This window comes from Talpa occidentalis, unplaced genomic scaffold (genome assembly GCF_014898055.3).
Source record: "Talpa occidentalis isolate TD23 unplaced genomic scaffold, MPIMG_talOcc4v2.1 talOcc4.14, whole genome shotgun sequence".
Classification (NCBI taxonomy): Eukaryota; Metazoa; Chordata; class Mammalia; order Eulipotyphla; family Talpidae; genus Talpa; species Talpa occidentalis.
Genome location: NW_023601433.1, coordinates 70578184 through 70594047, shown reverse-complemented (window position 1 = coordinate 70594047; position 15864 = coordinate 70578184). Strand labels below are relative to the sequence as shown.

Here is a 15864-nt window from a genome sequence, read left to right as displayed (position 1 = left end):
TTTGTCTGAATGACCAAGGCACAGGTCCCTTGGAACTGGATAAAAGAATAAAGAAAAAAAACAACAACAAAATTCATATGGGAATGCAAAGAAATTATAATTGCCTAAGCAAATCTGAAAAAGAATGAAGTTGGGTAACTTATACTACATGGCTTCAAGATTTTTGATAAAGCTATAGTAATGAGGAATTGTAGTACTGGCATAAAGACAGACAAATATCTACACAGAGTAGCGTCCAGAAATAGACCTATATGTATAAAGACAATTGATTTTCAATAATGGTGTCAAAGCAATTCAATGGGGGAAAGAACAATCTTTTCAACAAATGGTGCTGGAACAACTGAAACGGGGGTAGAGAGGAGTGAAGGGATACAAAGGGTCATGAGGAAACATCATTTGGGGGTGATGAGTAGTGACATTAATTATTGATTGTGATGATGGTCTTACAGTTTACGTAATTCAAAAACTAAGCCACTTTTACTGTAAATATGTATATTAAAAAGCATTAAAATATTAAAACATTATATTAATATTAAAAATATATAATTTTTAATTTAATATTAAAATATTAAAAATGTATATTAAAAAGCATTTTTAAAAAGCAATTTAAAAAATTTTAAAAAAGAAACACAAGGAACCAATATTAAACTTGAATAAAGAAAAACAATCCAACTATATAATTTTTTACTATTTTAAAAGCAAATGCAAGGATGTATATGGTTGGGTGAAACAATGTCATGTGAGTTTTTAATCAATTGGGCAAAGTTTGTAGAACCTCAAAGTACCATTCAAAAGCTGCCCACTTTTAGAACAGCGAGTAATTCTGCACTCCTTGGAGGTGAGTGCACCCTCCCAGTGAGAAGCCAGGACACCATTGTATTTTCTTCTGAGTGCTTCAAACACTTTTCTTCAATAAACATCTAGCTTCTTTATATTTTATTTCTTCAGGTGCTCGAAACAAAGGATATTAACAATTGCATATTTAAGGAGCTAAAAACCAACCAATATGAAAAACTGAGGATTTTACTGATGAAAATCACAGAGACAGAAATTACTACTCTGGGCCTGAGGAAACTTCTCAGTTAGAGTAGGTGTCTTAGCTCACCTGTCTTTGTCAGCGGATGGTTGACTATTTGCCGAATTACACTGTTTTCTGATGACCTCAACAGTAGCACAATATCAGTTGGAAGAGTGTCTCTATTTTTAGCCAAGAACCCAGTAGCATTATAGAAGACCTGTTGATAAAGCATGATGGTCATTATGACAATCAATGTCATTATTACAATTATTGATAGATATTTGCTGAGAGCGTATTCTGTGTTGGGCAACAGGTATACAGAGATTTATAAAGGTAGTCCCTATAATTTGGTTGGAAAGGTGAACTTCTCCAGATTTGCCAGTTTGCCTTGTCAGAAAAAAACTTGTGTCTTTTTGATTTTATTTGGGTTGAAATGGTCAAATACTATGTTGGAAATTTGGTGTTTCCTTTCCATGCTTAGAAAGTTAGGGGCAGCAAAAAGAAAGCACATTGGAGCCACCAAAGCACCCTCATTTCTATTTTATTGACCAGCAGTGAATTAGCCATATATTTGTTTGTCTCAGTAGCAGTGTGGTCTAAGTGCACTCTGGGTATCTGTGTTTCTGACACAAAGACTTTTTAAAGTTACTTTTAAAAGAGAGAGGCAAAAAAAAAAAAGGCAAAAAAATAATAAAATAAAAGAGAGAGGCATCTAAAATCCAAAAAAGGCAATTTATATAAAAAGTTCCTGGCTATCATTTAAAGAAAGGATAAAAGTAATCACTCTTGGCCAATCTCACCCAAAGCCATATTGTAGGATCAGAAAGATGGATTCTTAAAGGTTTTTCTCTTTCTTTTCTTTCTAATATCCCTTAGTGTCTCAATAAAAATTATTCTATATAAAGGATAATCTTATATTTGTTGATATAAGAGAGGGATTTTTAACCCTTTTCAGGATAGATGCCTTAGAGGGGATGGCCTTTGTAAAAGAGTGGTTGGCAAAGAACTGGACAGACTGTAGAAGTTGAAGAGCAGAGTTAGGACAGGAGAAGGGCAGAAACAGATGGCTCTTCCATTATAATGACCTACAAAAATTATGGGCCTTATTATTTAATGAAAGACTAAAGAGAAACTCAGTCATAATTCCTCAGAGGCTTACCTTTCCTGCATAATGATGAATTCCAAAACTAAGTTCCATTCTTTTGGGTCTCCAGAAATACTGTGATTTCAGGTTACCTTCAAATTTTTCTGTAGTAAATAAATTGAATTCCAATATTAAGCATGCAGGAAATGCTCAAAAAATACTGACTGACAGAATCATCTCTTTCACCATAAAATGCACAATGTGATGTGAAAAAAAGACAGTAAATTTTATATAGCTAATACATGCAGATTTGGAATAGAATTATAAAGGGTAAAGCAAAACTCATGTTTAGGGATTGTATCATTCCTTTAAAACTTAGAGCAGTAGCTCTCAAACCCTAGCAAGCATAACCAGGAGGGTTTGTTAATGCAGACTGCTGGGTTCTCCTGCAGAGTGTCTGACCAGCAGGTCTGAAATAGAATCCAAGAACTCACATTTCCAGCAAGCTTTCCGGGTCCCAGGATGCTGATGTTGCAGGCTTGGGACCACATTTTGAGAACTACAGGCACAAAGGAAGGAAACTACTTGAGGCTGACCCATCAAGGAGGTTTGTGAAACAGTTTGATGTTAAGCTTTGCCTAGAAATCTGGTGCTTTGGTTCTCCTTTCTAGAGAGGAGCAGTGGGTTATTATTGATTCCAACAGATGCTCGATAGGCTCATGAATGCAGTTGGAGTTCCTCGACAAAGTCACTGTCTTCAGAGAACTTCGTGTTTCAGAGGAACAGCTTAGCATCAGAATCAAGTGACTATTATGAAATGATAATGCCCACCTCCTGGGAATTATTTTCTTTTCCATCCAGTATTGTTCAATTGGGGAGAGAATAGCCCATCAGAGAGTTAGAAGAAAGCAACATCACAGACTTAATAGTAAGATACAGTTCTGTGTATCACCAAAAGTAAGTGAGAAGAAAAGGGAATTTGAACATTTTATGAGTATTTATTATACATAATGAATTACTTTTACCACCAAGGTATATGGTGCTTCCACATTATAAGAAATATTTTTTCAAATACCTTAAAAATCTGGAGTTCTTTTTCTTAATTTGAGGACGTTTTTATTTTACTATTTTAGATGATGATATTCTTACATATAGAAACAGAATAAATGTTTAATCTTTCCTTGATGATTTAGAAATATTATCATGAACATTTACTCATGTATTGTGACTTAGATAATATTAAGGTATTTTAGGCTATTTGCCTCAATTAGATAAATTACTAGACTATCATTGAGCAATTTATTTCCTCCTGATTACATATCTCTTTGCAAGTTATAGTTTCCCTCCAATTTCTAATTTTGGTCAGATAATTTCTAAGATTATTTTTACCAAAAACTTGTTTGGGGCTTGAGAATAAAGTATGGAGATGTCCAATATTTGAACTTGTTTAATTCATCACTAAATATTTTACCTTGTTATAAAATTCAATCATGTAGGTATTAGATCTAAAGCTTCTTTGCAGGTATTTTCTTGCAGAAAAGTAAAATTTTTAAAAAAAATCACTGGATATACTAGATTCAAAACTCACCTACAAGAGTCTGGTCAGTGGCCTTGGGAAATCTGCTTTCTTCATCAAGTAGGGATAGTAAACCCATTGGTTTTTGCAGAAACATATCTAAGAGGGACCGATTATCTTCATATTCAATAACTCTAGCATCAACATCTTCATTTAAATATTCATTCTACAACAGAACATGATCATTACAGAAAAATTCACAACATTTTGTAAATAATGTATATCCTGACAATAATTACTAAAATTTTATTTCACATATATTTTAATAAATTGCTCCTTGTGATCTTGCTCATAAACTGATGGTATGTATCATTTTATTTTTCTCTCTCCAGAACTGCTCATTCATTAAAGTTAGCACTGATTATACTTAGGGTAGTAATGAAAAGTTTCTACACCAGAGTTACAAAATCCTCAAGCTTTCAAGATGCAGAAGAATATGTTGTTAATGAGCTATAAGAAAATTATGTTCTTGAATTAGTAGACTTGGTTAGGTATATTGTAGGATTACAGGCCCCCAACCTAAACCTTTATCTGTCACAGATAAAGTTACATTTACGTAACTTTCCACTCATGATGATTTACATTGTTAGTAGGGCAGACAGCTGTAGGTCCCATGAATAACCTAGGATTTAAAACCAGGAACACACAGGTTCCCATCAAGCTCTGTCACTTAACTAGCCATGGAATCCTTTGAAATTTTCTTACTTTCATTTCCTCATCTACTAATTGGAGGTAACAGTCTGCATCCAGTTCACAGGCCTCCCTTTTCTCCACACTTTTGCCAATAATTGTAGTTTCTTTGCTTTTATTATTTTTTTTTACTCGTAATGATTTTTTTTTTTTTAGTAGTAGGAAGTGGGATGATATCCCTTTGTGATTTTACCTGCATTTCCCTAATAATGTGATGGGTAAACTTTTCTCATGAACCCACTGGCCATCTGTATGTCTTTTTGGAAAAGTGTCTTTTTGGCTGCATTATCCATTTTCTGACTGAAACCCAGTTTATTTGTAAGAGGTCTTCGTTTTGGATATTAATCTCTTGTGAGGTATGTGAGTTGTGAATATCTTCTCCCACTCATCAGGTTGCCTTTTTTCCTGTGCTGCTATGTGGAAGCTTTTCAGTAGTTCCACTTGCTAACTTTTAATAAATGAAAACTTTCAGTTACTAATTTTGAATGCTTATGAAGTTGAAATCTCATTTCCAGGATGTCACCAGAACCCACTTGTCTAAAGGGAAAGCACCCAAAAGTTTGTCATTTTCCCAGTACAAAATATTGGAAACAATGCCTTGAAGTTTTACAGCTTTTTCCTGTGAAGGTAACCTTGGGGAAGTACACAGACCTAGAATTACTTTACTGTTAGAAGATTATGCTGACAGCATATTATAGTTTAAATGGCAACTGCAAAGTTCAAAAGGGCTGTTGTATGTTTTATATAGAAAACACATGCGGTTAAGGTCTAAAGCAATGCATTTGTCATTTCTATTTGCCTGTGTCAAATTCCACTGCTGTTTTTGCGGCGGGTCATACAGGGCAGTGATGAGTAACTTGGGAATCTATGGATCCCTCTTTAAGAAACTTGCTAGTATTATGGATTCCAGGCAAACAACTGGAGAAAATGGCATTCTCAGGATTTATAAAAACATTTTCAGTAAACTGATCATGTCTAAAACAATATATTATGCATTTTTATAGTAGTTATGATCTCAAAATGTTGTTTTGAAGCACACCTGGAAAAACGATGCTCATGTAACTCTTCCTAAAGTCCTCTGCTATGCCCTCCATGTGAAAAATGTATTTAAAGCAGACGAGGAGAGCCTTATCTTCAGTAAAGCTTATTCATTGCTCTGCATATAGAATCTCTACTTTGTTCAGATAGTCTGAATTATCTTTTGAAAAAAATCATTTTAAGTATCTATCAAGGAGACATGGGAAATCTCATGCCTGAGTCAAGATATTTTCTCTTACATTTTCAGTGTAAGTTGTGAAAGGTGCCACGTATTGAAATTTCTCAAGTATTCATAGAACACCTATTATATGTATGTTTAGGGATAGATGGTGCTGGGGAAGGTAGAAGATGAAAAAATTAGACTTTGCCCATTAGGGCATGGCAAAGATGTCCTCTGATTTCTCATTCCTAAAATTTCACTGCTCTTGCTATACTATCTTTTTCAGTTACTCCACTTTCTAGTTCTAGATCTTTCCAGTTAGGTGGTCTCTACTTTCTCCAATTGTCACACTCTCTGTCACTACTGTTGCTACCTCAGTGTTACTATTCTCTCCAGTTTCTTTTTTTCCTGTCTTATGTTGATTGTCCTTATTTATATGAAAAGTCTGACTCTCTTTCTCTCTCTCCTTTCTTCCTTCCTTGTTTCCATACTTTCAATATATGGAGTAGCATTTCTTCTGCACAGGAGAATTCTGTGTTAGGTCCCTGGTTCTTCTCAACTTTGCTTACTTGTTTGTTCATGAGAAGAATTCTGGGTAGGTATTAGAAGACCTGGATTCCAATCTGGCTTTGTTTAACCAGCCTGTATTCTTGGGTAAACCACAGGGGGTCATTTTTATCTAGAAATATAGATGACTGACTTAAGTTTCCTCTGGTTATAACATTTCAAAATACCAGATCTGCCTGGATGTGTTTTGAAACTCAATGACTAAATGATAAATGTTTCATTGACAGACCATTTGCAAAGGAAAAAAAAACACCCCCCAAAAAACACATAAACACATTTACTCCCTGAAGTCTGTCTTTTAGGAAAAGAAGTCCCACTCACCACCTGCTCATGAGTGTACATATTTATGAATACATTACCCATAGTGGAAAGAAATCATCGAGGAATTACCCATTTGAGCTAGTGACACAAAATCTTCTCATGCTAAGAGAAAGATTTTAAAGATTGAAAATTCAGAATTTGGGCTGCTATTAGTACGGAGTTTTTACCACCTTCATTTTGATATAAATCCAAACTTATAGAAACATTGCAAGAATCACACAAAGAAGTCCCAAGTCCCCTTTACCAAACTCTCCAATGGCTACCATTTTACCATATTTACCATTCTCTCTCAACTTAGTAGTAACATTTACTTAAATACTTTAAAATTGAGAGTGAAGAAAACAAAGTGCTAAAATCTTGATGTCAGATAAAATATATGACTTGAAATCTACTTCTATCTGTGTTTTCTACTCAAAGTTAATATTATGAGTCTGTTGGTTTTGTGTTAATGTTAATGGCAAGCTACAGGGAATGAGGGTCATTAGTAACTTGTAATGACAGGTCATTATTTCAGAATTTGACAGGTAGCCTAATGAGAAAGTATCTTGGAAAATTCTTAATAAAATATCCATGTTTTATTTTACATGTCGTTTATTGAACATTAGAGGAAGAGGTTTTAAATGTGCTCCCCAGAGAAGCTTCTTTCAGAAAAAAGAGCCACAGAATATATGTTGAGATGGAAATTCTAATATAGTCACTTTTTGTATATCATACCTATTTGTGAAAACTCTTTGAAAGACATTAAATTCTACAAATTTATGTTCTTTTACAGGCACCAGGATAGGAAAAGCAAGCACTTCAGTTAGGAACTCAGAAATGTAAGGTTTTTCTGAATACCAGATTCTCTTTCACTTTTGACTATTTCTCCTTTACTGGCATGTTTAAAACTTTACCAAAAATGTTTATTTTAGGCTTTCCATGGTATGCTTTAACCTCACATGTAGAAAACTGCAGTCTGTAGTAATTGGTTGGACCAATGTTCCTAATTGTATATTTCATTGAAAATTATTTTTCAATGAATTTAACTTTTTTAAAATTACCAAATTATCAAAATTAAGTATCTTAAATCCCCATACCATAATTAGGGTGTTGACCCAACTTCATCAATGAGAGAAATAGATTGTGTGCGGCATGGATGGTGCTATAAGGATGAGGGGCCCGTGAGAGCCCCAGAGGCAGCCTGTAAGAGCCAGAGGGGAGGGCTGCATGTGTCAGTCCCAGATGTCAACTTCCACATTCACTTCATCTGTGTGACATTTGGGGAACATTTGTAGGTTATTTCAAATAATAACTCAAAACTTTCCCAAGTATTTAAAAAGATTTGTTGTATTAAATGTTTCTTAAATGTGTGCTTGTTTTAGGGCTTAAAGAAAATGCCTATAAAATGGCCTTTATCAATTGGAGAGCTAAAATAAGACAATGTTATCATCATTGCATATATATCATTTGTTTAAGAAGGAATAAAGTTGTATGTAAAATAAAAGTTTTGTAAGCATAGCACTTTGTAAGTAAAACAATATGAATAAAATTATAAGGAGTTTATTTTGAATTACCCCACACATTATTTTAAATCACATGACTGATTCTTTTTACTTTATATTATAAGGTATATAACTTTATAAAAGAAAGTTGAAAAAGTAGGTATTATATAATTGAAGTTTTGTTCCTTATTATTGCTACAAATTATGTGTTTGAGCTCATGTTCAAAATCTCAAGAGTTTTAAACTTTAGGATATGAACAGCTGGAGATGAGAGTCATACATATCACTTTCTGCAAGAGAAATCAGCGCCATAATTGCAGTTATTGTTTCCATTATGCATTGCAAATAGGTTCCCACTTATAAAATGACTTCTGACTTTTAATTCTAAACCCATGGGTGCATATATAAATGATTTATGTAGCAGCTTGTCTGCATACAAAAACAAATATTAATAGTTCACTTTGAAAGTGAACTTTAGTTTCAGTAATAGCCAGAAAGATATGATACATTATGGGCAAGAAAGCTTATCCTAAGTGTTAGTAGGCAAAAGGACAAAAACCGATACCTTGAAATATTATACATGTGTTATGGGTGTCTAATGGCCCTAAAGAAAATTGGCACTTGTTCCAATTCAAATTCATGTCCTTGGGTTGAATGGTTGGTGTGTATTTCCTTTGATTTGAAATGCAAACTTCTAGAGAACAGAGTTCATTTTTTTTTGTATTCTATATATCACAATGATTATACCAACATGCAAAATCAAAACAGAGGACAAAAGCACCAGAACCAGCATGACTCTAACTTGAAAACATCAAGCTTTCCAACACACTTACATTCTGCCGAGTTCTCCTTTACATGGAAGGAAAACCAGAAAACCAAACACACACAAGAAATCTCAGCTACAAAATCACCAGGGAGATTTAGGGTGAGGGATACTGCAGAAAGATGCTTCCCTTATAGGAAATGATAACTCGTCTACTGCCCTTTGAGCTAACTAAAAACTTTTTGGAAAATATTAAATAGCATGTGTCAAAATACTGATAGACCATTGTAACAGAGAAGGCTGAGATATGATACCCTATTTGTGGAATTAATAAAATTAAGAATTTGTACACTTTTCAGTTGCAATATATTTAGGAGAGCTTGGCTGAGTCTCAAATTTTAAATGGCTGCAACTATACTCACATTCCATTTGTAAGGGTGGTGACCTATGTTATTATCTAATTTTCAAATGATTCCTTTAAATTTTAATAAAGTCATTACAGATGTCATAGTTCTTCTAATGCTGGAAAAGTATAGAAGCTTTAAATATTATGCAGTATCAAACTCCAGAAAACTTTCAGGAGTTACATACACCCATAGGAAATAATGCTAATATAGACCAGCTCTCTTAGATATAGATATTTTTTAATTTTGTGTTACTTTTATTGAGGTGAAATTCATACAACACTGAAAAATTAACCATTTTAAAGTGGCATTTAGTAAAATAACAAGGTTGTGCAACCACTAACTCTATTTAGTTCCAAAAAGTTATCATCAACCCAAAATAAAACTCTGGGGCCTCCCCTGGTGGCGCAGTGGTTGAGCGGTGGGCTGCAAAGCTGCCCGCAGCCTCTGCAGCGCCGGTTCGATCCCTGGCCACCGGCGAGGGTCCCACATGTCATGCAGACCTCTCCTGCTGCACCTGCTGCTCCCCTCAGCAGTGTATTTCGTCTGCCTGTTCTGTTCCCTGCTCTGGCTCTGGTGAATTCTCTCACCCTCCCGTGCTTCTGACTGTACCCAGTGCTTGTATAAATAAATAAATAAATCTTAAAAAAAAAAAAAATAAAACCCTGCACCCATTAAGCAGTTACTCCTCATTCCCTCCTCCTTCCCAACCCTTGACAATCACCAATTTGTTGTTTTTCTATTCCAGATATTTCATTTAAAGGGAATCATACAACATGTGACATTTGATTCTGACATCTCATTTAGCATAATATTTTCAAAAGTCAGATCAGTATCCACTTCCTTTGGATGGCTGAATAATATCCCATTTGTACTACTAATTTGTTCACCTGTTCATCTGTTGATGAACATTTGGATTGCCTATATCTTTTGTCTGTTGTGCATAGTCTTGCTATGAACATGTGTAAGTATTTATTTGAGTAGCTGTTTTCAGTTTATTTAGATATAAACCTATCAGTGAAGTTGCTGGGTCATAGGTTAAACTGGATCAAGAAGATGTGGTATATATACACAATGGAATATTGCTCTCTTAGATATTTTAAACATCTATATTACAAGGTACAAAAGAGAGACAAGTTCTGGATGTTCTTGGTTGGGCGTTGGGATTCTGAGGCATCTAACTTATGCCCATGAAAAGTAGGTTATGAGGAGAAAGCTGCATAGCTGCCAGCAAGTTGAAAACGGGGTTCCCAGCTTTAGGAACATATTTCAAAAGGTAACACAAATGGTTAGTTGCAGTCAGTCATTCCAAGAAACATAAAACTATTCATGCAGCAAGCTATGGACTAGGTCACAGTCATAAACTCTTTCACTAAAAATGTTTTTACTATTGATTATTGTTTTAATGGAAAGTAAAGTGAAAATGGTATTCAAAATGACTACATAACCAACTTTGCTAGAATGTCCCACTGTATGTTGCATGCACCATAGTCCCCCCTTACCCATGGTTTCGCTCTCTGTGGTTTCAGTTACCCCCAATCAATTGATGTATGAAAATATTCCAGAGACACCCCACTGATTGGGGAAAAAATCTTTGCACTACATACAATTGATAAGGGATTAATTACAAAGATATACAAAGAACTCACACAACTCAACAAAAATAAACAATCCAGTCAAGAAATGGGCAGAAGAACTTAAAAGACATTTCTCCAAAGAGGAAATGCAAATGGCCAACAGGCATATGAAAAAATGTTCAACATCCCTTATCATCAGGGAAATGCAAATCAAAACCACATTGAGATACCACCTTATACCAGTAAGAATGGCACATATCAACAAAATAAGCAACAACAAATGTTGGCGAAGATGTGGTGAAAAAGGAACTCTCTTACATTGCTGGTGGGAGTGCAAACTGGTCCAATCACTATGGAAAGCTGTCTGGAGGTTCCTCAGTCTACTAAAAATGGAGTTACCATATGACTGTCAATTCCACTCCTAGGGATCTACCCAAAGGACACAAAAACATTGATTCAAAAGAACACCTGTACTCCTATGTTTATTGCAGCACTGTTTACAATAGGTAAAACCTGGAAACAACCCAAATGCCCAAAAATAGATGACTGGATCAAGAAGATGTGGCATATATACACAATAGAATATTATTCAGCAATCAAAAAAGACAAAATCATTCCATTCACAGCAACATGGATGGAGCTAGAAGGAATTATGCTCGCAGTGAAATAAGCCAGAAGGAAAAAGAAAAATATTGCATGGTTTTACTTATAGCAAGAATATAGGGGAACCAAGTAAGACATCAGTGTTAAAAAATAGTAACAGTACAAAACACAACAAAGCAAAACCACACAATTATAAATCAGAGACATACTGCAGGGGAGGAGGAGGGAGAGGGATCAGAGGGAGGGAGGGAGGGGCACAGGGGACTGAGGTGATGGTGCATGGGTGCCTTGGGGAAGGAAACTCTATGGGGACTACACCTGAGGGGGTGGGGGGAAGTAAATATTGTTTAAAAATAAACAATGATGTAAAAAATAAAAAATATTAAAAAAAGAAAATATTCCATAGAGTAAGATATTCCAAGTGTGAGAGAAACCACATTCATAGAACTTTTATTACACTATACTGTTACAATTGTCCATGTTATTGTTAGTTACTACTGTCAATCTCTTACTATGCTAATTTGGTAATTAAATGTTATCATAGCTGTCTCTGTGTAGTGTAAGACAGTATAGATAGGGTTTGGTGCTATCTGTGGCTTCAGACACCCAAGGGGGATCTTGGAATATTTCTGGGGATAAAGAAACACTGCTGTAGGTCCTCCCCTGGTGGCGCAGGCAGTTGAGCACAGTGCTGTGCTGTCTGCAGCCTTGGCAGCACCGGTTCCATCCCAGCCGGCCGGGGAGGGTCCCACATGGTGCGGCAGACCTCTCCTGTCATGCCCGCTGCTCCCCTCAGCAATGAATTTCATTAGTCTGCCCATTTTGTTCCCTGCTCTGTCTCTGGTGAATCCTCTCACCCTCCCGTGCATCTGGCCTGTACCCCGGTTCTTGTATAAATAAATCAATAAATCTTAAAAAAAAAAGAAACACTACTGTAAATTAAACTTGGGTTAAATAAGAAATGCTTTCAGAAAAGATTAATTTATCTTTCAGTGTTGCAGAACTGTCAATAAAGAAAATGTTTGTTGACTTAAAGAGAATCAGAGATTGTTTCACCTGTAAAGGTGCCACCCAAGGTTGGTGTCTTGTTCAGATTGGCCAGATCATTTGTATGCCATGAAATTGAGACATTTGTGTTACTGATAAGCAATAATGGCTTTATTAATGGAAAGAGAGCTCAGGTCAAACTTGTGATTAGATTCAGAACTCCCCAAATGTGACCTTGACTTTAATTAATGATGTGGTTTAATAGAAATTTAAACCACATTTATAGAAATTAGTGAAGTGGCTCTTAGGGCAGTTACTCAAGGAAGGTACTTGAAAGGATTAAGAATGGCTTTAATTCTTCAAAATACTTTGTATAATCCTGTAACTTAGCTAAAATTTAATTTATTGGGGACAGTTTTTAATTGTTTTGTCGTGAAAGCATCTCAAGAATATTTCGAAAAGGGTCTTATAGAACGGTTTGATTTGTAGCAAGCCCAAAGACGAAAGAATTATGAACATCAGGATTATGGATGATTCTGTAAACATTATAAGGTATTAAAGCAAAATGGCACTAGTTTAATACTTATTGAGCACTTGCTGCATGCCAGACTCTGAAAAGATACAAAAAAAATTAAGATATGGTGCTTTCAAATATTTTTACCATAGTACAGATGAGGGAGGAATATGAATAAGTATCACTGAATTTTTCTCTTAATCTCAGTATTAAGAAATCAAATATTACACTTCTGGTTTGAATATGTGGGTAAAGATGTCATTTACTAAAAGGATTACAAATGAGAAGGAAAAATGATTAACTCAATTCTAGATAAAGTTCTGGAAAGTGAACTAAATCGAGGCCAAGAATTCAGAGAGGTGTGGGTTGGAGATGGGGACCTGAGTGTCACTAGCATGTAAGGGCTGGAAAACATAGTGGAAATAGATGATCCCTCCTTGTCAGTATGAGAAGGAGGTTCTAAAGAATAGAACTCCAAAAAGCTAGCATTTTAGGCAATATTGGAATAAAAGAGAGCCTTTAAAAAATACTGACACCTGGATTTCATTTCAAGATCTGATTTAAGTGGTCTGGGGCTAGGAGTGGGCAGCGGAATTTTACAGAGATACCCAGGTGATTCCATATGCAGGCAGGGTTGAAAACCATTGATATAAGGGATGGTGCAGGAAGAGTAAAGGAGGAACCTCTGAAAGAGAAAGAGAAACATAAAAATGGTTTTTCAGATGCCATATGGACAGAAGGGCTTTTCTAGAAATCGCAATCTGTCAATGGGGTTAAAAATTACAGAAAGGTTAATAATGTTGAGACTAAAAATGTTTCTGAGACTAGTGACTGATGGGATTAAAAAAGCCATTTCATGGGAGAGGGGGCTGTCACAGGCAGATGGGATGGACTCAGTGTATCCATGTGGGGAAGAAACCAACACCATACTGTGAATACTGAATATGCCTTCAAGGAGCTTGGCTGGGAAGGGAAGAGGGAGGCCATGACGACAGAGATAAGCAGGGTAGAGAAGGGTTTTAATTTTTAAAGATTTTTAAGACATTTCATCATATATTTAGACAGAGGGGTGGCATTAGTGTAGAGGAGTGGAGAAGACAAGAAGGGGGAAAAAGAATGAGGATTTGCTGGAATAAGGTCCTGGGGTAGATAAAAGTTGGGCAAACACATAAGATCTTCAATTGATGGCACTTTTTGTCCTAAGAAATGTTAAGATCTAAACATTTTTGGGCCTCCCTGGTGGAGCAGGGGTTAAAGTCTCAATGCTATCAAGCTATCACCAGCCACTGTGGCATGAGTTCGATCTCCAGCCAGGGAGCTAATCCACCTGGCACAGCAGACCTCTCCTGCCTCGCCTGCTGCTCTCCTCAGCAGTGTATTTCAGTAGATCCTCTTGTTCTGCTTCCCACTCTGCCTCTGGCAAATCCTCTCACCCCACACACCTCTGGCCTACACCCCAGCTCTTGTATGCATAAATAAATGAAATAAATCTAAAAAAAGATTTAAATATTTTCTTTTGTTATGTTTTCAAAATGTAATTTCAAAGAAAATTCTCAATAAGCCCAAATATTTAAAATCAAATGCAGTATCTCTAATATGTCTTAAATTTAAATAAAAACTTCAGTTCTAATCATAAATACAAAGCAATGGAAAAATTATTTAAAGGTGATAAATAACACACTGAATGATATAAAATGATTATTTCTTTTAATTTTGATACAATAATAATTTTAACACCACAGTTTTGTCAAATGCAATTCAAGTAAGTCCCTGATTTTTTTCTAAGGAAGAGTATTTTTGAAGCTGAATCATAAATCACACATTGTACCCCAGCAAAATTACCATTTCATGGCATTTGCATCAAACCTATTATCCTTGTGTTCTGTTGCCTAGCTACTGGAATTCTGAAGTTTAATGCATTTTAGATGGATATTTAAATTTCAAACAGAATTTCAGCTATGCAGTCTACAGATTACAGTTGAGCACATCTGCTTACTTAGATTTCCAAAGGAAACTTCTTTGTTTGCAAGGGCTCAGAATTGCTAGATTTTGGAGTAGGACACATTGATTTTTATTGGAGGACATTCAACAGCACATGTTTAGACAATAAATTCATGCGAGATTTTTACATCTGTTTTTGTTTACTACAGGCATGGAGAAGAGAAAATCTTTTCTTGTCTTTATTAACTGCTTAAGGCTTTAATTTTATGATTTATGTCCTACTTCCTTAATATAATTTTGCACATAACATACACATGCAGGAATCTTTATAATATCTTCACTTACCTGTTCCCAAGCAAATACATGTTGATTGAAATAATACTGAATTTGTTCATTTGCAATGTTAATGCACAGCTGTTCAAAGGAATTTTTTTTGAAATTTTCAAATCCAAATATATCCAGAATGCCAATGCTCAGTTCATCACCATCCCCACTGGAAAATTAAAGAAGCATTATTTTCAGTTCCAACTGAAGAGAGTACAGTTTTGTGACTTAGCTAAGGAACTACTACCAGGACAGACACTTAGAAGGAAATTTTCTTAAATGAAAAAGTTTCCCTTCATAGAACATAAAGGTAGGTAGCATCATTTTTAATATGTCAATGGTATAACATTTTCCTATATAATATAGAAATGACCCCAATGTTATCTTATCTACTTAAAAGAAACTTTTTCCCCCATGGCTTTGTGAGCACAAGCTCACAGACCTGAATGAGTCTTGAATAACAGGAAAAACTCAGCTAGCATGCAGAACACAGCAAAAATATGTTCAATAAACATAACATTAGAAAAGCAAAAATTCTTAGAGAGTGTATATTTCGTGGTTTATTTCAGAACAACAATTAAAAAAGTTCTTGCCAAAATATTTTAATTATTTCAAAGAATTATTTATTTTTGGCCAGAGGTGTGGGGGGGGGGTGAGAGGATTCACCAGAGACAGAGTGAGGAACAGAACAGGCAGACTGACTGAAATACACTGCTGAGGGGATCAGTGGGAAAGACAGGAGAGGTCTGCTGCGCCATGTGGATATCTCCCTGGCTGGGGATCAAACTCATGCTGCAGAGGCTGCAGATAGCTACA

The 15864-nt window shown here is 35.5% G+C and overlaps 1 protein-coding gene across 4 annotated transcripts in view; it reads right to left on the bottom strand.

The window, feature by feature from the left end:
* Positions 1–15864, bottom strand: part of MYO3A (myosin IIIA) — a 135386-nt gene that overhangs the window by 39335 nt on the left and 80187 nt on the right. For all 4 annotated transcript variants that reach the window (XM_054695178.1, XM_054695176.1, XM_037510732.2 and 1 more), the window contains 4 exons: positions 15070–15217; positions 3691–3844; positions 2178–2266; positions 1106–1235 (listed from right to left, as the gene is read on the bottom strand). In XM_054695178.1, the coding sequence (XP_054551153.1) occupies positions 1106–1235; positions 2178–2266; positions 3691–3844; positions 15070–15217 (521 nt within the window). The remainder of the gene's footprint in view (positions 1–1105; positions 1236–2177; positions 2267–3690; positions 3845–15069; positions 15218–15864) is intronic.